General features: G+C 39.9%; 1 protein-coding gene across 8 annotated transcripts in view; it reads left to right on the plus strand.

The window, feature by feature from the left end:
• Positions 1 to 5,910: 5,910 nt before the first annotated feature.
• Positions 5,911 to 26,209, plus strand: part of ACOT9 (acyl-CoA thioesterase 9) — a 34,332-nt gene continuing 14,033 nt past the window's right edge. For 3 of the 8 annotated variants that reach the window (XR_003255142.1, XR_003255143.1, XM_026075445.1), the window contains exons 1-12: positions 6,037 to 6,195; positions 8,350 to 8,441; positions 10,174 to 10,200; positions 13,250 to 13,295; positions 17,161 to 17,331; positions 17,425 to 17,462; positions 19,479 to 19,562; positions 20,136 to 20,239; positions 21,016 to 21,089; positions 23,418 to 23,485; positions 24,438 to 24,549; positions 25,655 to 25,745. Coding sequence is in view for 5 of the 8 variants with exons in the window: in XM_026075445.1 (XP_025931230.1) it covers positions 6,182 to 6,195; positions 8,350 to 8,441; positions 10,174 to 10,200; positions 13,250 to 13,295; positions 17,161 to 17,331; positions 17,425 to 17,462; positions 19,479 to 19,562; positions 20,136 to 20,239; positions 21,016 to 21,089; positions 23,418 to 23,485; positions 24,438 to 24,549; positions 25,655 to 25,745 (921 nt within the window). In the remaining 3 variants the exon portion in view is untranslated. Of the gene's footprint in view, positions 6,008 to 6,034; positions 6,196 to 8,349; positions 8,442 to 10,173; positions 10,201 to 13,249; positions 13,296 to 17,160; positions 17,332 to 17,424; positions 17,463 to 19,478; positions 19,563 to 20,135; positions 20,240 to 21,015; positions 21,090 to 23,417; positions 23,486 to 24,437; positions 24,550 to 25,654; positions 25,746 to 26,209 lie in introns of those variants that run through there. The other 5 variants (XM_026075446.1, XR_003255144.1, XM_026075447.1 and 2 more) reach the window with 5 other exon arrangements.

Raw genomic sequence — 26,209 nt, forward strand, 5'->3', positions numbered from 1 at the left:
GCCGTGCCGCGCCCGCCGCCCCCGCTCCGCGGCCTGCGGGCCTCTGCCGCAGCGACCCTGGGGGCTGCGCCTGGCTGCGAGCCCTCCGGAGCCCCYCTTCGGCCATGTGCCTGCAGCTAGGGGGTTGCCTCGTGCGGTGAGGGGCGCCTCGGCGCCATCTTAGCTCTTCAGCAGTGGCTTTAACACAAGTTATTTTCCTTGCTGTATGGGAAAAAAAAGCTGTTGTATCTGCCCGAAATGTCTCGGAATGCCACAGCGATCCATATGAACCCCCGTACACATAGTTCTGGTCCTCTGCCTCATCAAAGCGTGCACCTTGGTCACCAGAAGAGACTCTCCAGACCGTAGTAACCTAAATCCCGTACACGACTGGCAAATAACCAAACACTGACCCAAGCAGCAATGCACAAACCATGCTGTAAGTTCAACATACGTGCTCTTGTGCAACCCTGGGCTCATCACACGGGAGTATGAAGCCCTCCAGATAGTCTATGCTCCTTGACACAAGGAGCTAAAACAGATTCCTCAATTAAAAAAAAAAATCAAGTCTACTATAAAAGGCACCCACCTGAGAGAAGAGGTCTGACCATAAAAGATGTAAGAAGACTGATTTAAAATGTTTCTGACACAATACTGTTCATGGACAAGATTGGGATTCATAATTCCTAAATCCGTTGCAGCCCCACTTTTATTAACGTCTGTGTCTACCTTTGCATRAAGGACACTAGTGTACATTCTTTTACATTCAGCTTAATCTGACTTGTTTTAAAAGTGATTTGGGGTATGAGAAAACACTAAGTCATGCTACTGTTGTAACAGTCCTTAAAACATGGATTCCCAAACACTCTCACAACACTCAAATCCTGTTTTCCAGTGTGTGCAATGACTTACAAGGTTCACCTTCATTTGGACATATGGGTCAGTATGGAACGCGTTATTACAGGAGCACTTATAAAGAAATGTGTATTCTGGCGGCCAGCGTTACCCAGGAAAATCCTTTGGCACACGCAGTGGAATGTGCTTAGGGTCCTACTAGAGTAATTTTGGGTTTATTCAGACACCAACTCAGGTGTCACCAGCTAACTCAGTTACCCTCTATTGGGGCAAAACTGACACCTGGAGATGCCCAAGGAACAGCAGCATTTCCCAAACAAGAAGTGACAGCCAATGGCTAGGAGGAGAAAGTTGAGATTTGTTTCAGAAGATGTTACGGATCTGGAAATCCTTCAGGACATGGGTTCTGGTAGGGAGATTGAATCTGAATAACTTCCCAAAGAAGAGTCCCAACCTAAGTGCAAGGGATTTCATGAATATACATTTTTTTTGTTGTTAACTCCTAGGAATAACCTGACTGGGATCACAAACACGGAATGCTATTTTTCTGAAAGACTTAAAAGGGTTTCTGTTGTGTCAACTTTTTTTTTGTCCATTTGACAATGAGGAAGTCATACTATCAGAAAACCTAATGTTGGGTAAGAGCAGAAAGGGCCTGGTTTCTCTCGTTCTCAAGTCAGAAAAGTCATATGATTTTAAAAGTTGAAGTTTCAGCAAAAAACATATTCTACCTCAAATGTTTTTTGAGAGTCCTGCCTCAGCTTGCTCAGAAATATGCTGATACTGTGTTACCCCAGTGAATACGGTTGAGTTAGCTTTCAAATTCACAAGGGAGAAGAAAAAATATTTAAAAAAATCCGAAAGTATCAAAAATAATTTCATGGACCCATAAGAAATACAGGGAAGAAAAAAGAACAAAAGGGAAATTAAAAATCAGGTGATTAAGATACCTAGACCTCATAACCTATGCTACAATTATTTGGCTATATGTAAATACACTTTTTTTTTTCCGGTGTGATGGTAAGAATATTTTACAAAGAGGTTCTAAAGAACTCAATTTGTGAATGAATTGTATCGATGGACATTGTACTTTAGAAGTAGCTTCTTCTGTTTGTCTCAGCTCTGTTGATTTTTGAGAATCTTTCATGTAATCTTGACCAAGCTGAAGTTAGTGATGAAATTTCTAATGACTTCCATAAGGTTAGGATTTTAGCCTTGAGTGGTCAGCCTATTTATTTACACTTTTCCTAGAGGAAATAAGAAGTGGTAACTGTTCTGACAAGGATCAAGTTTTTTTCAAATTATACAATTTGCTGGAAATTCATTAGTAAATGCATTTAAAGTAAACCAATGTTGAAATAAACTGTTATAATGACATATGCACTAAACTCTGGATTAGTTCTTGCTTCTCATGTTACAAGCAGTAGCTTGTTCCATGCAGAACCTGCTGAGTATGAACCTATATTTCCTCTAAAAGGGATGGTACTTCACTGTTTGAGAGGTGGAATGGTTAGAATTATCTGAAAAGATGGTACACATTTTCCTCTCATTCTCATTTTATCTCCTCTCTAAATCTTACTTCTAAGTGAGGAGCCAGAAAATGTTACAACAAAACAAAAAAAACCAAGCAGCACTTAAAAAAGAAAGTGTTGCAACAGGTGCTGCTGTTAATAAAAGCATACAGAACAATATGTATCTTAAGAAGGCATGTTTTCCCCACATCCCTCCAGAGGTAGAAGTACTGTCCAGGCTTGAGCTACAGGCTATAGTCATGCTAGTTCCCCAAGATCCTTTCATAGGGATGCAGCTGAACAATCTATTCAGAGAATTATGGGCCTCAGTTGGATACTTGTATTGATAACTATTTCAATTTGCATCTAAATTTCTGAATTTTCTCTTATTTTGGAGGATGGAGGAGAAGGCTCAAAGTGGGGACCAGCTTGCTTTCTTCAGTGTTCAACTAATCAAACTCTTCTTTACTTTTGGTATTTTAATTTTTGATTTCCTCCTTCGCTAGGAAGATTCCTTGAATTCCTGTATGAATGCCTCTGTCATGCCTCAGAAGTTCTCTGCTTATAATAAATAAAAGAGGGAAGAATAAGAACTTCTTATTCCACATTAAAATGCAGTGAGTTAATAATTTTTGAGTGTAGTATTAAATGGCTCTCAAGTATTTCAGTCCAAATTATATCTCCAAATTATATCCCTTCTCAAATCTCTGGAGCAAAATACAGAAAATGCATATTCAGTTAACATTCAATGTTGACCTCTTAATTTTTCCAGACACCACTATTCTTTGGACAACATTCAGGATTTTCTTTGCATTTTCAGCTGAATAATTTTTGTCTAATACTCAGAACTAGCTGTGATATTTATGAGTTCCCAGTTGCTGCCAGAATTTTTTTTCAAGCAACTTATAATAGTTTTTATCAACACTGAGCTGTACATGAAAAAAATGTATTTTTATCAAAATGATAAATAAATATTGCAGTAGCACTTCAGAATCTGGGGCAAATGCAAAATTAACAGTTTCACATAATAAAACTATGTATTTTCATATGCTGGAAATAAAAGGCCCAACATTTTGCATTATTACCTTTGAAGACATATTTTAGGCCACTAGAATCCTATTCCTGTAAACTGATATGCCTGGACAGTCATTTGTAATTATGCAATTTGACAAATTTGGGATTTATATATCTACTTGTCTGATTGCACCCACAAATCATCAACATCATGCCTGCAAATAATACGGGCTATAAAAAGATTAGAAACAATTTTGGAAAAAAATCAAAATGGGCCTTAATTTTATATCCTTATGTTTTGCATACAGCAGAAGTGCCTTTGCTTCTGATCCTGTGACATACTTAAATCGGCATTCTTGGGCTCAGTATCTCAGACTTTAAAGAGAAACTTGAGGAATATGAATTTTCCTTTCAAACAAGTGGGGAGTCCCAAGATGAACAGGTGTTCTTTTTGTACATCACACTCACAATTTTATCTTTTCTCTCAGGTTTTTGCTCGGTCCAAAGGTAATTCTTTTTATGGTATCTTGGTTTCTGATTCCTCAGCATGTGCTCATACCGGATTTCCATTTTTTTCCTGCAACCAGATGAGCTAGAAGCTTTGAAATAGGTTTTTCAACTTCTTTCTCTGCAGACATGTGGAGCTAGTATGTCAAGTAGTAAGAGTCACATGATTGTGTATGGGGTCACGCATACAAGGATGATAGCAGGGGACAGGACTTGCAATTACAGTTTTTTAAGTAGCTAAGAGGAACTTTCCCTAAAAAATAGCACAGTCTCTCTCCCCCACCACCCCCAACTCTTCCACAACCCAGGATCATCCACCAGGATCAGCTGTGGCACTTCATGCAGTCATGAAATAGGGGCGAAGTGCTCATACCACATACATGACAGGAAAAAAAGTGCTGATAGCAAGAGTCAGTTCTGGGTGGGTTTTGCTCAACGTACAAGACACAGAACTTCATTCTCTTCTAAACAGGAAAACAGCAATCTATCACAAATCTCATCTTAAAAAGATAATAGTACTGGATTTCAATTCACATGGCCCTAGTTTAGTCTGAYTGGAAACAATTTACCAAAAAGAGAGAAAAAAGAAAGACTGATAAGGTCTTAGTCTTGAAAATAATGAATAAATCAGTTAATTTACTCACTTTCACTGTTTGCTAGAATGTGTTTTGTCATATTCTTTTACAGTCTCAGTGTTGTCTTTTCTAAGTCTTTAGCAATGTACTTATTTCTTTGCTAACTCGTATCTCCTATGAGCACTGTTTTGCTGGTAAATTTAAATAACCAGTGAGAACAGTAGAAATTATGACTGGTGTGCAAGCCATGGGCTGTACCTGTCCATCTATATACAAGTTGCCCTGAGATGTTTAAATAGCTACTGATTAGTTCTCTGTAAATTACATCCTTATAATGTTTATGGTCTGCGAGGAGAGGGAGCTGCCTCTCTGTTCTGAGACCTTGGTATGGGCCCTGAGGGGCCTCTCTGCTCCCAGATAGTTTTTACCTCTTTTTTTTTCAGTTCACAATATAAAAGTAATTCTAATTGAATTACATTTGTTGATACTTCGTGTGTGGAAAACGCATGGATTTAACAAAATAGTGCCGCATTAGCCTTTTTTGCCCTAGAAAATACGAATTTTCCCAATTACGTTCTATAACAGTGCCACCAAGTGACACGTAAAGGGAGGAAAAGGTATTTTCTAATGATTCAATTACACAGCCATTTATAGATTTTGTTGGTCAGTGTGAGAAAGGCAGTTTGGAAAGGAATTTGAACAGGGCCTGCTGACCCCCCCCTTTTTGTTTTTCCTGGAATGGGAAGGCTGTGTACACTGACAAGGTAGTGCCCAGGCATTCATAAGCCTATTTTTCTTTAGAATTCAGTGGAAGTGAAAACAAATTAATATTAAAAAAGAAAAAAACACCCACAACATTTATTAAAAACAAACAAACAAACCCAAAACGCAACAGGAAGGACCCGAGGCCGCCGTGCTTTGCCCGGGCTGTGGGGCCCCGTGGCAGCAGCGCGGGAGCGGCTCCGCAGGGCGGGCCGGCCGTGGACTGGCCCAACGGCCGACGGCTAACGGTCGCCGCCGCAGGCGCGCGCCCCGCCGTGCTCGGGCGCTGACCTCGCCGCCGCGCCTCTGCCCTGCGGCCGGTGCCTGCGCGCGGCGGCTCCCGTTGGGCGCGGCGCCCGGCCCCGCCGCGCTCGTGCTGAGCGCCACGTAGAAGAAACCGGTTCCGGCAGGAGTCACGGGGCGGCGGGGCGAGGCAGCCCCCGCCGCCGCGTGCGGCCCAGCACGTGCGCGGCTCGCAGCCGCCGAGCCCTCTCGTTTCCGTGCGGTGGCGGCCCCATGGGCCCCGGGTGACTTGTTTTCACTCGCGTGCTTCGCAGCCACGCGGGGACAGGGAGCGGGGCAGGCGGGCGCCCGCGGCAACGCACCGCAGGAAGCGCTCACGGCCGCGGGGGAAAATAGGCGACACCGAGAGGGGAGGGGGGGTGCTGGGAGCCCGCACGCCGCGGGGCGGGCGCCAGGCCCTTGGGACATGTCGCCTGGGACAGCGGCGTGAAGCTTTGCTCGGTCGAGCCCCGCCTGGGTGGTGGCGCGGCGAACGAAGCAAACCCACGCGGCGGCAGGGAGGTAGAGCGCGCGGGACATAGAGTGTCACTGCGGGAGGGCCGTCCGGGTCGCACGCTCTGTGCCAAGAGGGCCGCGAGTCTATGGTGCTGGAGGACCGCGTGCCTGTGGCAGGCGTGGCCCTGGCCCGCAGGCGCTGGGCGAGCGGCGGTGCCGGTGGCGGAGCGCGGAAGCACCATGCTGGCCGCCCGGTAAGGCTGCTCGGCTCCTGCCCACGGTGGCGAGGCCGGCGGAGGCGCCCGCTCCGGGAGAGAGGGAGGCAGCGGTTCAGCCCGCCTTGTGCTGCACCGCCGGGCCCCGGGGCGCAGCGGCGGCGGAGGGGAAGGGAGGGAGCCGCCGCCCCGGGACGCAGCGGCGGCGGGGCGGCGGCTGCCCCGGCGGCGGGCTGTGCGCGTCCCCTGAGGAAACGGTCGCTCTCGGCAACGGGTCTGGCGTCCGCCGCGACCCCCCTCGGCCCAACAGCCGCCCCCGCGGTGGCCGTTCACTCAGAGTCCGGCGCCGCAGGTGCCTGTGGTGTACCGGCTTGCCGATACGAAGGCGTGCCTTTATCATTTCGGTGGCCCCCACCCCCTTATTTTTATTATTATTATTATTTTTTGCGTTGCGGGGTGTTGGCTTGATACAACTTGGAGGAAGACAAAAAATACTGAGTGTAGTCGTAGGTTTCTTTCACAGCATTTAGTTTCATTTTCTGGCTCTTGGAAAGTGAAAGATGTTCCAGACACTGAAAAGGGCTGGTTAAATCTCATCAAACTATTGCTTGTTGGATGAATAGAACTGAGGATATTGGTTTAGATCCTTCTATAGTAATACTTGGGTCAAAACTCTTCCCTAAAATCTACTCTGAGCCAGTGATTCTCATTTTTTAAAAATATACTTCTCAAGTGGTTGTCATGCCATGTTTAACAGGGTGAAAGGGTTCTGTGAGTGGGAAGCCATTAGGAGCAGCATGATAACCAGGCAGGTATGAGAAGAAGCAAGGCTTGCGAGGCACCAGTGCCCTCACTTTCCCTCCTTTGGCCCATAGAGTGTTTCTTCTATGTCTCTCTCTTTCTCACTCTTGTGGAGAGGAAACAACTCTTTTTTAGGAACTGATGGGCTGTGCAACTTTGACAACACAGTTGGCAGCACATATTTGAGAAAGCATTTTGAACTTTTGTATGTTTATTTGTGTAGGGAATGTGTATCATCATACATAAATGACAGCAAGTTTTATGATCCTGTGGGAGTGCAGGCTGGGTTAAGCAAGAAGTCTTTTGCTGGCTGTGCTRTGAGATGTGTTTGGTCCAGAAGCTGTATCTGTAACAGAAAGGTTTCACAATTACCACTAACATGATCTCTAGTGCATATGAAACTCTATTAAAAAAAACTTTTAAGGTGGTTAAGGTGTATGTGTGTTTTTTTTTTTTTTTCCTTACTGTTTTAAGTAATCCTGATGTAGCTGCAGGTGGAGGCAGCTTGTATGTACACGATACATATGTGTAAATATGTTCATAGGGGAGATGTAGCTAGAGATATGTATATGGCCCTGCTTTCCACTGGTGCCTGGGGATGTGTCTTTTTTTCCTTTTTTTAGGAGAAACCCCAGCCTTGATCACAGAAAATTAAGGGACAGGCAACCCATGTTACTTCTTAGGATAATACTGTGAACTATCATGAGGGGTTTTACTCTTGCAGACCTTCTGTGTGTTTTTATGTTACCACAGTTTTGTTTGCCTGGAGGATCCTTCCTGGCTGCTAGCTGGTTGAACAGTTACTGAATTGCTGGGCAGATTACATTCTCTGAAGGGTTTCATGGTTGCTGCTTTTTGCTGAGCAACTAAGAAGATTATGTCCTGCACTTTATGCTTGTTATGAGTTGGAGCAGTGCATAACCATGGAGAAGAATATCATGGTTCGCTCACTGGGGAAGTGTTGGGGGCCTTGTGATATCCTTCCTAGAGTATTCCACCTTCCGCTTCCACATATGCCAGACAAGTGCGTGTGTCGGTGTTTATGTTTAGAGTCGTGGATAACGTGCTAGATGCACGCAGATCCTGTCTGTGCTAGGATGTCTACATTGTAAAGCTGGTGTTCAGTCTAAGCTGTTGTCCCAGGGCATCTGAATAGTCAGTGAAGAGCACAGTCACCTCCAGTGAATCATTCTTCCCTCCTGTTTTAGGATAGGGACAGATACCAGTTTGAATTTCAACTGGCTTCAGCTGTTGGTTTGCTTATGATTCTAAAAATCAGACTAAAAATAAAGAATGGTAGTTCTGAAGCAATCTGTACCATTAAAAACAAATCCTAATTTAATTGCATGGCAGTAGTATTAATGATACTAAATCCTTCCACTATGTCTGTAGATTGTGCACCATGAAGAAGCTTTCTTCTGTCCTGGCTAGGACACTCACTTCTGGGACCAGTGGCTCCCTGTCACTTCCTGACATGTCTGAAGGTAAAGTAAATAGCTGTATTTTGGAAGACTTAGAAATGTTGCTAAGGAGCTTACTGTTTCAGATGGTAGCCTTTGATGTGTTAATATGGTTTGGATACATTGCAAAATGGCCTTACCCTTGACTGTTAGCTCATAGTATAAATATTTTGGAAACAGCAGAAAATCATTGCGTGTGTTCTGAGATCAATGACAATGAATATGCATACGTTATAGAAATTACAGATTTAGGGATTAGTCTGGATCTTTAGCCTTGGAAGAAGTCTCTTTTCTGGAGGAAGAACTTTTTTGTAAGGAGACTCTGGATGGAAAGTCAATATAGTACAGGCAGGTACTAAGGAGATTGGAGACTATGGTCAAGAGATAGTTCTGTAAGACTTTATTCACACTCTGTGTTTTTTATTGTGTCAATATTGTTTCATAAACATAGAAAAATCTTTTAATTTGATCAGCATCACTGCCATGTGAAAATGTGCTTGTCAATAGTGCATTGTGCTGAAATATTGTTTTAATGCTCTAATAATAATTAAATCATAGTATTCCTGTTTCAAAAGCTTTTTAAAAAGTTTTCTGGCATTCTTAACCTATGCATTGAGAAAAGGAGAGGAGGAAAAGGGCCAAAATTGTATACAAATAATTCCTTCATGAAGTTCTGCTTGTTTCTAATGTCAGCTTTTCCCTTTTGTTCTCTAAATGGAAGCCCTAAGTAATCCAATAAAAGAGAAAATGAGGCTTATTGGCTGTTAGAGATTTTTTTTTCATTATTGTTAATAAATAGTAATTTGGGAGTTAAAGGAGAGAAACAAGTAAACAGAACATTGCATAATTGCAAATATTACCCAGCTTTTTTATTTGGACATTTTATAATGATACTACCTGGAAGGACAGTACAAATACTGAAGTCATGAAGCCATCCTGGCCTTAACTCTGATTTGTTACTGAAGAATACTAATATTTTGTGGGCTATAATAACTGTAAATATTTGAAATTTTGTTCCAAAATTATAAAATTAATAAAAATGCTGTGCAGACTTTTGAGGATATGTAAACAAGCTCTTCTTCCTTTCATTTGCTATATATGTTTTCACAAAACACCAAATACTGAGYAGCTTTTCACACCCTTCTTTCTAACTTGGGGTCCCAGTTGTGAATGTGCTCACTTCTTCCATGGTTCTCCTAAAGCATACTGTGCAGAACTTCAGTAATTTCCTTTGAAATAACTCTCATCCCACTTCCTGAAAAATGCTCCCAATTATTCTTTCGTCCAAGTGCAATCCTGACGTTCCCATTAGTGTCTGAGGTATTACGATTACTCATGCTGTTAAGTGTTTGCAGCTCTAGATTCAGAGATCTTGTCATTAATGTGTGCATTGAGAACCAATATTAATATTGCTTGCTGACAGTAAAAGGTAGCACAGTGTTTGAGAAATTAATTGGAATTACGGTGGAGGCAGATATTACACAGGGCCACTAGATGGATGAACAGTAAAGCTGTCTGTGATCAGATGTGAAGGAAGGGACTAATTCAGTTGAAATCACAAAGACACTGACTCAACCTTGGAAACGAGCAAGGACAAGTTGCTTACAGTTGCTTACTAAAATTAAGGTGCATGTACTTAAATGGAATTTAAGCAAGTAAAATTATCAGATTCATAGATTACCCCTGAATAAAGGTAACTTGTTTTCTTTCTTTTACAATGGTATTGCTAATTTAACATGTGCTTTCTGCTCCACAGGACATTTACCCATTCATGTGAATAATGGTGTGTTGTGGTAATCTGTATATATTTTAATATTTGCTATAGCACCAAACTTACCTTGCTACTCTCTTGCCTTACTTTAGCATTCATGAAGAATGAAAACCTGTTGTTCTCCTCTGTCAACTTGCTTAAAGCCTCTTTGTCTTTATTAAAGTTGTYAGTCATAACAAGTGAATGGTCTGGTCTTATTTGTAGAGATACTGTTGTAGTAGGTCTCAGTCAGCACACTGTATTCCTGATGGYCTGCTGGATAACACATTTATAAGAGGCTTGTGGGATACAAAATCTCTTACATACCAACTCTTGCAGTATTTAGCTTCACTGTAGACATCTGAATAAAAAGACTTGCTGTTTAGAAGCAGTGAATATCTGCAGCTTTCACTGAAGTTTGGACCAAGTTCTGTACACAAATGGCTGGTAAAATATATTAGTGGTCTACCTGAAGCTGGCCACAGCCTGGGGAGGCATCAGCACAAGGGGGTATGGATCTCGTTGAAGGATGCAGTAAGCTTGTCCAGCTGCATTCATGTCCTCTGTCATTGTACAGAATAGATTGAATAAATGCAGGTCCTCTTGCTCTGGCATTAATGTTCCAGGAGATTCTGTAAAATATTGCAACATGATATGGGTGAATGGRTGAAACCCATTTTCTATAGTTATGTTTTGTACATCTAAGACATTTACCAGTTGTAATATAAAAAAAGAGAAATAGTTAATGGTGTATTGAACTTAATTCTGTTATAAAATAATGAAAATGTAGAAGAGCAATATCATTTTCCCAGGGGAAAAAAAAAAAAATTATGTATTTGTGAGTCTATAAAATGGACCAGATTTAGTTTGGCAACATCTTAGAAACACTTTTACATTCAGTTCTTTTATTGTTAAAATGAAGGTTACATAGTCGCAGTCTGGCAAACATTTACTTGTATGCCTAGCATTGAAATCAGAAAGAGTAAATGGGATTAACACTGTATATACATGTTTGCAGGTTTGGACCGAAGGCTTTTTAGAGCTTTTTACCTCTTTAAAACTGAAAAGGAAGATGAACTTAGTTTAAACCAAGACAGAGACACTGACTCTGGAAGTGCTGTTTATCCTCCCTATCCCAGCAGTCTGCACACTATTGGGAAATTGAGGTTTTGTGTTCTRGAAGCTGTAACTGGGTTTCTGCTAACTCTGTATTATTCAACTGCATGCTATGGCAGCTTCACAGATGGAGTATGAGTAACAGGAAAGTAGTACCTATTATGTAAGCAAGCTAGCTGCTGCTTAAAAAACCAATCAGAACCCCCTTCCAAAAATCAACTCCTCAATTTTTAATCAGTTTCTTTTCACTGATAATTTCTTGTTCTTAGAATTAGTAAAGGAACTCTTCTTATTTCCAAACATATTTTTAGCCTAATTTCTTTAAGAAGTTAGGCCTCAGTAATCAGTTTTTGTCTTTGTCTATCTGCCTATCTTCGTATCCCCGTATTCTTCCAGAATCTTTTCTTGCCTGCCTTAAGCCAAAATAAAAATAGGTAAGCACAAATCGCAGAGACCTGTGTTTCCACAAGCTCTGTGAAAATTGGCATGTGAATTAGAGGTTCATTAGGGTGCCAAAATTAGTGTTGCCATTCAGCCGCTGACCATTGTGTTTGATGGCAGTTGGCAAGTAACAGGGATCTGCGTACTGGCTGGCAGTCAGCCATATGTAGCTGAAGTGGCCACAGCTCGTGCTGGTGCTTGACTAGAGGTGCTTGACTAGAGGTCAGAAGTAGACTGAGAGTGTACAGACGGGAGCTGAGGGTGCTGGGGGAAAGGAATGAGAAAGGGGAGGTTAGGAGTATTGCAGCTATGGAGGTATGGGGGACTTGGGCAGGAAAGGAACAGCAACTGAAGTGACTGTGCCAGCGGGCARAGTGGATCTGGCTGAAAGATGGTACCTGTTTTTAATCCATAGGAAGTCAGGCTTCATTAACTCCAGTGCTCACAGGACAGCTTGCTGACCACAGGGAATACTCTGACCTGGCATTTAGCTTGGAGTTGGCAAAGCCTGATTGTATCTAATAACCTAAACATATAAAGGATCAGCTGATGGGTCACCAGCAGCCCCCCTTCTGTTTCATTGTGGATTTTTTTTGACAGCCCTTCCTTGATTTGTCCTTAACTATTTTGCCCTAACATTTGAGCCCTCTCCATAAAAATCTTTGTAAGTAAGCAAGGTATCCACTTCTCAACTTTCTTCTGTTTTGAACTTAAGAATTTATTGTTGCTGTTTGTTTTCAGATGTTTGCAAACAGTATACATTCACCTGCCTGATAGTGATGGAGTGGTCTGATCGACTTGACTAGATCTTAGCACACTTAATAGTCCCATCCAAGGAAAGAGTCAAGTAATTGCTTCTGCAGGTTCTTGAAATTTAAGAAAACCTTATGCAGGGCTAGTATTAATTGTGATAGTGCAAAACAGTGCTGGAAGCAATTGTACAGATCTGTCCTAACACTGTAATGTCTGAGGCTGCTAAAAATGTATTTCCTGAGTGAAGGCATATGAAAATATGCTGGCAAGGGCCAGACTACTGACATTACCTGCCCTTCATGGGTGGGACTGATTAAAAAGTGCTCTCAGCATTCCCTGTCTCCCAGCTGTGCTGTTCCCTTTTGGGTTCCTTTTTATGACTTCATGATCTGTGTTATCTCCACGGTTTGTTTGTGTTTAGCCTGAAATATTTTCACATCAAAATTCCTCAATCTGATTTTGATCTGCTGTCTTTTTCAGTTGTTAATTAGCACTGCAGGCATTTGATTGCATTAACAAACACTCTAAATGCATTCTTTGCTGATCTTGGCTGTACACAATAAGCTACAGAATCATGTTACTCAATCCATTATTGTGATATGCCTACTAACAGCATCAATGAATTTGGCCAAACTTTTGTTTTGAAGCCAATATTTGCATGACTGCTTAATTTTCCTGTTCTGGAATGAGGATTTTGTTTCTTTGCACCAGGCAACCTCACATTTATCACTTGCAGAACTAAGCTTGATTTGCTTTGATTTTTTTGTTTCAGTGCGAAGCAGATTGAGGGATATAGTGGGAGCATCTACCAACTGGAGGTACAGTGTACATTAAATGTATTTTACTTTATTTGTGAAACCCAGAGGGAGCTCAGGGTTGTGGTAATGGAAATTGACAATGTTCGCTAGCTAGCTGGGGAAAAAAAGCATCTGGCCAATGCTAAAAAATAATGCAAACCAAAGGTTTTTGAATTCTTACTGTACCACAGACTTCTGAGATTTCTCTAGCAGAAGATTTATCTTTAACACCAAAGGAATGAAGTTTATGTTCTTAACTCTTACAAGAATTTTGCATTAGCTTTGAAATTGATGGAAGTTTAAGAGCCATAGAGTCTGACCAAAAATGTTACATTGCAGTCATCTCTTGGTTTATCTGTTGGGGGATTATCCATGTGGCAGATTTATTCTGCCCTGGATTCAGAGGCAACAGAACTGGGTCTGCATGAAGCAGGCTGTATTATGAATGGCCTGGCAGCACCCATGTGGCTTTGTAAAATTGTCAGCTTTGGGTCTCTGTTCTCTAGTCAGGAGTATCTCAGGCATTTCTTTTTTCTGCTGTAACCTAATTGTGGCTTAATTTGCATATAATTTCTATCGTCCATGTTTTGGGTTATTTTGCTCCCCCTCCATTATGTTGGATAAACCAGAGCTGACTGTAGTCCTCCAGCTGTTAACAGTTCTGAGTAAGTCAGTATAACAGTCTGGGGAAATTATGTATTGCAGAATGAGTGGTTCCATAGCTATTTTATTGACTGTTGATATTCTTATGACTGTATTTGCTGAGCTATTATTTCACACTTTGTGCACTGATAGGAAATGTGGAGAGGTATCTGCATGCCTGGATTGAGTGTCTAATGTGTCCTGGCTTTCTGACTAGGTCTATCTGAACAGTACTATAGGCATGCTAATGAAAGTGCCTGAATCTCGGAAGCTGATTTTTGCCAAGTAACAAAGCATGAGGCGACCTGAAAATTTCAATAGGTCAGCTGACAAGCACTCTAAGGTTGATTAAAAAAAAAAAAAAGCCTTTCCTGCAGCCACAAATAGGGAGGAACCATGCTATATGGAAATATCATCTGAAGATAGGAAACTCATAGAAGGCCTGGTCAAATACAGTCTTTCCATCCATTTCTTCTCCCCCACTGCTTCCACCATGACAGGAGAGGAGACTGAAGCCAGGATCACCAGAGCAATGTATTCCTTAGATAGGTATATCCCTTGTGCTATATAAAATGCAGAATAATTGTGTTGGAAGTTGTTTGCAGAGTGTTGTATGCTTCAACTACCATGAAGAAGTAAAGCTGGGTAGCCCATAGCTGGATGTGCTTGAGAATGACAAGCTTAATCTGTGGGGAAGTTTGGAAGACATCAGTCATGTGGATGTTGAGATCCCACTTGTAGGACGGAGTGACAAAGAACTGATATGCATAGACAGAACAGCTAGTGCTTTAATGAACTTAGACCACAGGATGACTAAGAGGACCCAACAGAGCAGCTTGACAGGGGTCTGGAAATGGGAACTAGATGTGGGCTGCGAAGGCCTGATGCACAGATGTGTGGACTACTGTGAGAGTAGGAAAGATACAGGTTGGAGGAACACCTTGGACCATTAAGTTTGCTAAAATGAAATTTTGTTTTGTGATTTCTCTTATAGGGGTCAGTGGCATTTTGCATTAAAAAGAATGATTTTGCTTGTGCGTTCTCTGTTTCTATACTTACATAGTTAAGAATGAATCCATTCCCCTTTACTAATACAGTGCAGTGATTCTTACTATGGATATGAGATATTTCTAAATAAAGCTATTGGATCTAGGTTATGGAGTAGTTTGGACTGTGTTGAGATCATTAGGAATAACATCCATAGAAGTCTGCATAAGAAGACSTGTAAAATTCTTTTGCAAGTACAGTTTGATGACGGATTCATAGGATGATTTACACTAGACTTCACCAGAGTCTAGGAAGAGTTTTGGCCATTTTAGAAACAAAAAATGTCATTTCTCAAAATACTTAGAGCAGTTATTAGGTGAATACCTAGGTGAAGTGTTGACTGGTATTGCAGTGTTGAAAAGTATTTATCTGTTGTAAAATGTAACTGCCTTGAGCCCAATATTTCTGTATATTAAAGAGTGCATTCTGAAGCTGAAGTGAAGAAGAGCTCTGCTGTTGACCTCAGAGGAGCCAGGATGGGACTGGTGAAAACAGAATGTAGTTGAATTTTTATTGTTTATTTTTTATGTTTTTAGACAAAATTTTGATTTAATCTCTGACTAATTTCTCTTAAACCTTTCACTGAAAGACCTTAGAAACAAATCTTTAAGAAAGCATAGGGGTGCATTGCCTTTGACTGCATTTTTTTCCTTAGTCATCTAGTATATTCCATGTCTATACAGTGTCTCAACTTCAAAAAATCCCTCTGGAGTAGGGAGCTATCATTTCATCTTCTCTGAACTCTGCAATATTATGTATTCATGTTGCTCAGATGATATTTTTTAAACAATAAAATACTCTTGAAATTTTCTGTAAACCTCTGTGTTCTTTGATTATGGATTATTCACATTCCCCCCAAAATTATTAAACAGAAAAGGGGGTATAAATATGTGGAAGTGTGACTCCTTTGGACCTCTCCTCTGCTGAAATAAAACACAAGCCAAAAAAACCTTTGTCTTAAAATATGGCTAATATCCAGAATGCATCCAAAATAAAAACTTTAAGACAACTTTCCATTCCTTTTTGGTGAAAAGTTTCTTTTCTGTTATTTTCTTATAGATTGTTTTTTAAGTGTCTCTGTTAAACAGTGGCACGCAAATCACAGTAATGCAGCATGCACCACTGGATGAATGGTACATATCCACTACAAGTTTAAAATTAAGTTTGGTTACTTAGTGTTTAATGCCTTCTCTTGCTCTAAGAAATTGATTAATCATCTTGTGCACTCTCTTGCTTTATACCTGAACTCTTGTATGTCTAACCCTCAGATTATTAATGCTTTGTTGTTGATTCTAGGGATGTTATCAAATATTTGCTTTCTTCAGGCAGGCTGCACTTTTAAGGGAGGGAAGTTTCAAGGAACAGGTAGGAGAATGGTGGGCAGGGTTGTTACATGGCGTAGGTATCTGTGCAGGGAACCAAGCTGGTGGATTGGAAAGAAGTGAGGATAAGTTGGCCCTCTCTCTTGTTCAARCTGCAACCCCTCTGGACTCGGTGGTGCTGGAAAAGCACCCTCTGAAAGGGTAGAGTTCCCTTTGCTGTGTGGTTACTTTCCATAACTGCATAGCAGTAAGAGGACTGGGCAGAAAGAGAGAGAAATGGGTTCGTTTTCCCTTTCTTTTAGCTTGCTGGTCAACTGTATGCTGTATGAACTGATGCTGTAAAGGGAAACGTCATCTGCAGGTGACAGCAAGTCTTAGCAGATGAGATATCTCTCTGGTCAGTACTAGGCAGCATTTTATGTCTCCTTTGTTTACTTGGGAGAGATTATAGGTCTGATTTCCAGCATACAAAATTGGCAAGAAGAATTGGGATATAGAAGCTACAGAAGACATGAGTGTGCACAAAAATCCGTAGGTTAAATTGTACATACTTAAATTTTTTTAAACTATTTTGTTTTCAAGGAAAAACATTTTGCTGTCATTCAGGATTAGATAAATTTTGTTTATCTCTTTAGTGCAAAGTAAGGGTTTACCACTCATACAATAAAACTATTTTATTAAAAACTTCTCAGCAGTAGTCTTGCATAACAAAGCTTATTATGTGCTTTTTACTTTCTTTTCAAGGCACACTTGCTGTGTCTTGCTATTTTTATATCTTTCTTCCTTTCATTGTAGTAATCTTCACTGTGGCATCTTTTAGGTAGGGTTTCAGTTCTGTTGTCATACCTCAAATGGTGTTTTTCTTCTCTTACTAGGGATCATGTACAAGCAATGCAAGAAAGAAAAGCTCTTCATACTTTACTGGCAAAACGGCAGGAAGATCTGCCTCCTAGGAGAATGAAAGATAGCTATTTGGAAGTTATCCTACCTCTAGGAAGTCAACCTGAAATAAGAGAAAAGTATCTGAACGTACACAACAGTGTCAGGTAACAAAGCAAGTATGTTATATGTACAGAAAGGTGTTAACTTTCATGCATTATCAACGTAGGTATTTAATTGTCAAAAAACATATTTTACAGGTTTGGAAGAATTCTTGAAGATCTTGACAGTTTAGGAGGTAAGTATCTGTCTCTTGAAATGAATGCATGAATAATGCAGACAAAGTGAGTCTGAGTAGTGTTTGGGATGGTATGATATTTCCTCAGAGAGAGGATCACATCAAAGTGCTATCTCTAAGGGGGGATCAGGGAAAATATACAGGTGTTGAAAGAAAATGAGGGGTGATAAAGAATAACCAGAAGCAAAATGGCTCCTTATATCTTCAGTTTCTTGCCTCTGTCCAGTTTTGTAAAGGACCAGCTACAAAAATAGTTTATTGAGAAATGCGCCTAGACTGTGAGTCTGTGCTGAGTTCTAAGTGAGAGAAAATTGCATAGAGAGCTATTTCAAATTAAATCAGATTATTTTTCTCTTAACAAAAAAAAAAAAAAAACCCAGCTGATAGTGAGGGGAAAGTTACTTAATATTCCTTTTGGGGGAGAAATAAGACAGTATAGTGTGGAGAGAATGTATCCATTGTGATCAAATAAAAACCACCTGGTATAGATTCTTGGGTTGTGTTTTGGAATTTGTGTTACAGGTAGAAGTAGAAACCACGCAGTTGTTTTGTGAGTTAGCTTTCTTGATCTTTTTCTCCCTGGTTCATTTATTCATGATGTTTAAAAGTTCAAGGTCTTTGTCTTTTGTTTTCCAGCTAAAATAAGTTCTGGGTTGTTAATATAACCTGGGGATGTTTTTCTCTTAAAATGTCACAAGATGATTTCTGTTTTGATCAAAGTTCTGTAACTCATTGGGAGCATTTTGGCAGAGGTTTTTGACAAAGAATTAAACACTTATTTAAGGGAAGCTCTGAATGGAAAGTACATATTGATTTCTTTGACGGAAAAGAAAGACCTTTTAGGAGTCCGGATGGCCAAAATTGAGGAAGGCAGAGAAACAAGTGAATGCATATCACCTATGTCATCAGGGATAGATGAAATAGCTAGGTTATTTGTATTTCTTTCTGGGATGTGAAAGGTACTGCCTTCCAGTTCCTGTCCTGAATTAGGAAAGGAGTCTTGAAACTATTGGCTACCCTCTGCTGTTAAATGAGATGAGCTTGTTTTTCTTTCTCTACCTTGCTTATCTTCCCTGTAGATCTGTGAAAATCTTAGATTTTCCCTGATACAGCACAGAACGTTTTCATTTTTGTTTTTAATCATATTTGACTTCAGTCAGTTCTGTTGGGGATGTATCAGTTTGGGTTAATCCTAACTGTGATCTTGACAGGCATTCTACATCAAGATGTGATTGACTTCAAATTATTTATCCATGGCAATAGAAGTCTGATAAATCCAACTCCGACTCTTACTAAATTGTATTGATAGGTATAACAGTTTTTAGAATGGTGACTTTAGCAATTTGAGAGAAAAAGTATCTCACATTTGTTGGAAGGATCTCTCTCCTCTCTGCAAACGAATACTTTTGATTACGGTAATCTCTATCAAGTGAAAATCACGTGAATAGTAGACAGTATCTTTGCAGCAAAGTACTTTAGGGAGTTTACTTGGATGTACTCTTGTGATCAGAGCTAATTAATTTAAATAATGACTATACTTTCATGCCTATAAGCCACATTTATCTAATTTGCACCGCTTTAAAGGAATCAGTATTTGAAAATAAGTCCTCAGATAACATGTATCCTTGGACAGCCTGCATAAAATCAGAGTAGGAGGTAGGAAGGGAATGCAAGATCTGAGACAAATGGGCTACAGGGATAAAGGGAAGAGATTATATGGGATAGGGAGTAGAGGAGCAATGGGTTGAGGTAAGGTGCTAAAATCAGTTTGCCTTTGTAGTAAGTAAATATGCATATAGCCTAGACAACTGCTGAATCACAGTTTTCTTTATAGCAATCCCATGAGTTACACACATGAAAATGTGGAATTCATCTGCAGCCATGCAGGCCGCTGTTTGAGTTTGTGTTTTTAGGTACCTCTCATGTTTCACGGAGATGGCTTTGATAATGCTTTACTAACGCTTTGGTAAAATACAGGAGAACTGAAAGCTGACTCCATTTTTCAACTCTCTGCAGTTCTCATTTGCTACACTCACACGAAGCAGGAAGCACAGCCAAGGTCTCCCTTATCAATAGTTACAGCCCTGGTGGATAAAATCAGTAAGTGGCAATTTGATCAGTAGAAATGATTTCATCTATTGGCCTGAACCCCTGGTCTTTCTGCAGCTATTGCTTTCCCATGTTTCTTACTGAGGATTTCTTCTTCCCTCTCCTGTTTAGTTCACTTTGTTGTTTTGGCTTATAAGTACTCTGGCTTTTTTTGGAAGGGGGCGAGGAGGGAAGAGGGCTTTGTAGATGCTTTCCTAGCATTTCAGGTTTCCCTTCCTTTCAAAACATGAGTTTTTATGCTTTCTGCACTTCTGTGTTCAGTGTTGTATTAGCAAGTGATTCTCTTACCTTCATTATTGAACAGTATTTCTTGTGATGGAGTTAGGCCTTGCTTATGTCCCATGTTCTGCTGAGCATCTCTGTGGATCTGTCATCCATCTGCCACCTATAYGCCTACTTCTTCCTCCTGTTCTAGAGTGTGGTCCCTTGCAATGACTGTCTTTTTCTGGGTTGTCTTTGTGTGTGTTGTCACTTACAGAAAACAAAGAAGCCTTAGATCACTCACATTTAATCCAGAAAGACTGGATTCTCTATCTCCAGTAACCTCTAATGTTTGTCTTTTAGATTTGTGCAAAAAGATCATATATCCAGACTGTGACATCAAATTCACTGGCAATGTTTCCTGGGTTGGGAAGACCTCAATGGAAGTGAAGATGCACATGCTGCAGGTTAGTTCTTGTGACTTCTCTCCATCCTGTGACAGTCACGCTTTATATTCTGAGGTGCTTCAGAAAGGATTCTGAATGAGGATGTTAGCAGTCTAAATTAAATTTTCTAGGATAACTGTCTTGAAGGGCTTGAAACAGCTCTAGTGTTTCCAGACCAAGGTGAGTGCTGATGCTCTAGGATCAGCAAGATCCGTTGTTGCTAATTTTTCTGTCATTTATTTAAGAGTAACGCAGATACAGTATGAACGCCTAATTGTTTATACTGTATTACTTAATATATACTTACTTCAGTAAGTATACTTAATTACTTAAGTATTACTGGCTACAATTCAGATAAACACTCAGCTAAATATTTTATGATTCAGTGTGTCTCCTTGAGTGAAGTCTCTAATGTAGAAGATCAGGTTACACCTTTGTTGTCTGAACTCCTCCCAGTGTGGCAATTTGATATTAACAACAAATAGTTGTTGTGGYATTTCTCAGAATAAAGGATAATTGGATCATTTTAGAATGAGTATGATGATTTTTCTAGCTGAAACTAGTAATTAGTTAGCATTCCTTTGCTTAATATTTACATTGCAGAATTCTGGAAACTAATGTTTTAAGTTTTGTTCTTTCCTTGCCTTGGATCTATTGTGAGAGAGCTCAGAAGGGATGACAATGAGAAAGCAAACAGGTTTACAGTGTGATTGTATGGTTGATGTCCACTGGATAGCTTGCTAAGCACTAATACAGTTTTAGAGTTTACGAATATAGTTGTTTCCTGTCTCTTTTAGCTACATGATGGTGACTACAGCCCTGTGTTAGATGCAACCTTTGTCATGGTGGCCCGGGATCCAGAAAACAAAYGGTAATTTGTAGGACAGAGGAATCCTCTTCAGACTCCTGCTGTAGTGAAAGTTGCAAACGTGGTAGCTTGCTATGTATGTGTAGAAACTATATAGCATCGGTTACAGATAAATGACACACTTGGTGTTTTCTCTTGGCCAAATGTCCCTCTAATTTCTTGTTACTTTTCTGGGGCAAGCTTCAGAGCATTGCATTCAGCAGTTAAGTGACACAAGGAATCGCTGTTAGTCCCGGGATTTGACCCTTTTCTTTAATAGATTTATCCCTGTGCTTGAATGACTGGCCTGATGAACATGGAATTGAATGAGTTGGCTAGAAACTCATCTGCATTCTGGAGTACTAGTTAGAGTTAATTGGTTTCCTGTCCTAAGGAATGGAAAGATTGAGCCTTAATGGTTCAGTAATCTTTGAGTGAAAAATGCCTTTAATTCCTTAATAGAAAATAGTAGGTGTTGTCAGAATGACTCATCAGCCTGAAACTTGCTATGTAAATAACATGGGATTGGGAAGTATTTTCACAGAATTACAAGAAAGAATTACCTTATTTTTTCTAGTTTCACTCTTTAATGCCTAGTCATTAAAAAACAAGCTGCTTGGTTTCAGTTTTGGTTTGCATGACTCCAGCACTATTAAAAATCAGCTGTATTTCTTACCTTTCTGTAAATAGCTTGCAAAAGTCATAAACCATTTTCTGTTTCTAACTAGTTTAAATAATTGTTTGTATTTAATGAAGAGGGTTGTGTTTAATGAAGGGGTTTTTGCCTGACATAATTATTTACTCCTGATAATAATAAAAGTAGTTATTAGTTTGTTTTCCTTCAGGTTTATATGATATTTTTAGGTCCCGTTAACATAGTATTCATGCACAATATACTTTAAAAGAAATTTATCTATCTTATACCCATTTTGAGGAAGCAGACTTGTTTTGCAAAAAATAATATCAAATTGATATAATTATATGCTAGCAGACTGACTAATGCAGCAAAACAAATGGTGGTAACTCCAAGCAACTCTCCAAGGCAGTGTTCTTATTCTACTTTACAAATGGGCAGCTGAGGGCATGTCTATATGGAGGTACGTCATAGATACAAACTTCACTGCCTTTTCTCTGAGCCAGATGGACAAAAGCCAGCTGTGTTTTGGAAGACTTCTATCTGTATAAGAAGGGGATTCTGTGTTAGGTAAAGACTTTGCAGAGAGGTACGAGATAAATTAGATTGTGCACAGCACCACAGAAATGTGGGCGTATGGCTTTGAGCCATAGCAAATGTGCATCTCAGCAGCTTGGGGCATGGACAGAAGAGCTGGTGCTGACGTGCCCTGAGCTGGGGAGAGCAAATATGAGCCATGTGATGGAGCAGGAGCCACTGGGTCTCGAACATTCCCCAACCAAAGTTCTGGCAAAGAGGAAAGAGAGCAGGCTGTTCCCAGCAAACAGTGTCTCTGTGTGCTGCTTGTCAGCCACCCGAATAAAGGTTCAGGGCTAGATGTGAATTGCTCAGCAGATTTGCATGTTTGTGTGTGTATGTATATATGTATACATATACACACATATACATGTATATACATACGCGAACATGCAAATCTGCTGAGCAGATAGATATGTATGTTTTTGTTCTGAGCATTCCTATAAATAGTTAAAATACAAAAATATTATGTGGAAATTATGGGGAAGAAGGGCTCTTGAAAATAAGCAGTTGCCTTGCCTTGTGAACAGAAAGAATCAAATTTTATATAATTATGCTAGAGTGGATTTATTTGTGCAGTAATATAAACATATGAATTGGGACTCCAGGCAGCCTCATATCATCATCTTTGATAAGTGTTACATGTGGTAAACAGCTTTTGGCTGTTGATAAGGCTGTCATGGGAATGTATAGATTATAAGAACACTTGCTACTTAAAGCACTGTGTTCTTTCTATTCCAGAAGGAATTTTGTTTTGCCATTGAAGTTTTGTATATCTATTTTAGACTGTTCTAGATCATCACATCTTCATTTGCTATGTTTCTAAATAGCTTTCTCCTTGAGTGACGTTCAGTACAATCTATGGGTACAGTTTGGGCTCTTTAAGAAGCACAGATGCATTGGTTACTCTTTCTTAATGGTACTAGATAGTGGTTGGATCTCTTACCTGACTCTTCAGAATTAAAGTTAATAAGATACTCATTTGGCAGCAGCCACATCATGAAATAACATTTATTTCTAAGATATAATCTGAAGTCTGTCTTTTCATCTTGTAACTTGTATGTAAGTAAAAATGTTATAACGTAATATTTATAGGACAAATTCTTATAAAGTTTGTAACTTAAAAAAATTCCTATCCATAGGCCAGCATTTGTTAATCCACTAATTCCTGAGAGCCCTGAGGAGGAAGAAATCTTCAAGCAAGGGGAATGTATGTTTTATTTCCTGGCAGTATGAAAATCTGACTCAGCTTCAACTTAGTAGCTGGAAAGTAGACTTCAGGAGTTCTGCTGCTAATAGATGTTCCTAATTTGTTTAAAATCAGATTTTTGTTGTGTCTCACGTGTCAATATGGCTAGAGATGGAAGAGAGAGGATTTAAAAGCTTGATACCACGTTCTTGGAAACCCTTTGGCTAAGCTGACAGGCAAGGGCACTTTTGGTGTACTCTGCACCCTAGACTTCTGTTTCCAGGATGCTCACTCCACTTCGGTCCTGACTGCGGCATGGGCTGTCCTGATGTTCTGGTTGATGCATTGGCCCCACGGTGGGCCTGCTGGAGTGCATCACAGCTCATTCCCTATCTGGGTGGCTGAGTTTCCTTTGGAAAGGAACTCAGGCGTGAGAGAAAAGCGTGCAGCACCTTCTTCTATTGTTCCAAGCTGGAATTTTAAAGCAGGGAATTAAATTTAGCAGAAAAATAAAAGATTGTATAAACTGAGCAACAGATCTTTTAAAGTTTCAATCAGTGTGGCCTGGGGTAATAAGTTTGATCATAAATTTGCATTCTTGTACCATTGGAAAACCTACAGATATTTGTCTGTTCTGTAGGGTTTTTTGTCTGATATGTTTTTTGTACTTTGGGAGGGTATTTAAGTGCCCTGTTGGAGGGGTGGATGGATATCACAGTATATGTATAAGGAGTCTTCATCACATTCGGGAGTAACAGTGGATTTCTGCCTTATTTTTATTTTGATGCCATCAATTCTAAAAGCCAAATTTCTGTTTGAGTCCAAGTCTAGCACTGTGGGACTGTGAATCTTATTTTTTAACTTGTGGGAAAATAAAGTGGAAAGAGACAGATGATTCCAGGTTAAAATCCCCAGAGCCAAGTGAAAGGGTTTTGTCTTTGAACTCCGATTTTTTTTTTTTTTTAATGTTTAGTTAACAAGACAAAGAGGATTGATTTCAGCACTGCTTCCTTACTGAAAATGGCTCCCACTGCAGAAGAAAGAAACATTGTTCATGACATATTCCTTAATACATTGGACACAAGGCAAGAAAGGGAGGGGTGGAGGAGAACTGAAGTCTTGTGAGAGGGAAAAGTAACATGCCTTTTGAGTTGGAGAGCAGAGTGGAAGATACGTAGACATTTGTTTTCCTATTTCAACATTTAAATTCTTGGGTGCTCTGCTTGAAACACAGATACAAAGTTTGATGTGACATTTATGCCTCTCAAAAGTATCTTTCAACATCCAAGAGTGTTAGCTGTGCAAGGATGATAAAAGTGACAGTGTTAGCACAACGAGCTTCTGAGCAAGCTGTTTGGAATAATCTTCAGAAAGAAGGTTAATGATGTTTAACTGAACAAGGGAATGGAACTCTTTTGCAGCCTTGTGACTTGCAACCATATAAGAGTTTTCTGCTGTGATATCTAGAAAAACCTGTGAGGGCAGGAATTGGTCATGTTTGACCAGGTAACCTTGCAGTGTGTTTTAAATATAACACCTGACAACATTTTCTGAGGGAGACTAGTGTTGACATACTTCTCCCATTGAAATTTCTGTGAAATCTTCCAGTGCCAGTGGTGGTAGAGCAATGCCTAATGACATTAGTGTACTGTTGCATTTGTGGATAGTTTATAATTTCTTTAACTTACTAACATTATGTAGTTGATATTTCAAAACTGTTTACCAAAGTAAGATGTGCCTTCCATTAGAATTAGCAAATGTATTTTGTTCACACTCTGTCTGGGTTTGAAAACCTCAAACTGTCTGCCTGTTTGATGTTGAATTACTCTGTTAGTTGATTGTGTGCTTTTAATTCATATTATGACTTAATAAACAGTGCAAGGCTTTTCTGGAAAAGTAAGCACATGCTTTGTGGATGTAGTTCATTTCTTCTTTCATGCACCTTTCATAAGTTGAGACTGTTCACATAAACTTGAACATTAGCAGAAGTATTTGAAAGATTGGGAGCAGAGGCTATATGATTACAGTAACAAATCCAAATACCTCTTTAGATAAGGCTTCAAGGTCTGTTGGAATAGCTTTTAGTGGTAGCATTTTTGGTTTTTTTAGTGCCCACATTTCCTGTTGGTGCATTTTTGTCTTGCTGAATTCTGCTAATGTGGGTTATTAAGTTTATTGCCTCTTCCATAGGACAGTAAGTTTCCGGAGTCGTGTATTACCACCCAATTCAGTGTGGATGGAAGATGCAAAGTTGAAGAGCCTACAAATTTGCCACCCTCAGGTATTTTGAAGTATATTAATGAATTACAAAAACAGTTATTGAATTAAGAATTGTCTTTTAAGACTAGTGAATCCTTTATTCTGTTTAGGTTCTTCTGTCCTCCTTACCTATTTAGAGCTGAGTTTCTGTTGCCATTCTTGTATTATCTGTATGGATTAACACTGAAAAATAGAAGATTTTCAATGCTTTCTTTTATTATTAGAGTACTCATTTTGTGTAAAGAAATTCCTTTGCAAAGTGTTTAAGTTGGACTTCTGGTTGATGACACAATTTTGAGTTTTGATCTTACATTGTCAAATGAGTCAGATGAGCGCCTATTAAGTTAACTTGCTACAGCCATTTGGCCTTTTGTATATATTTTTCAGTAGCGCTCTTTATATATTCAGATGCTGGGTGTTCTGTTAAATCCTGTAAACAGAAGTGCAGATTACTAGGCAGAATTCAACACAATATTTTGGGAAAAA

Source organism: Apteryx rowi, unplaced genomic scaffold, assembly GCF_003343035.1.
Source record: "Apteryx rowi isolate R43461 unplaced genomic scaffold, aptRow1 scaffold_403, whole genome shotgun sequence".
NCBI classification, from domain to species: domain Eukaryota; kingdom Metazoa; phylum Chordata; class Aves; order Apterygiformes; family Apterygidae; genus Apteryx; species Apteryx rowi.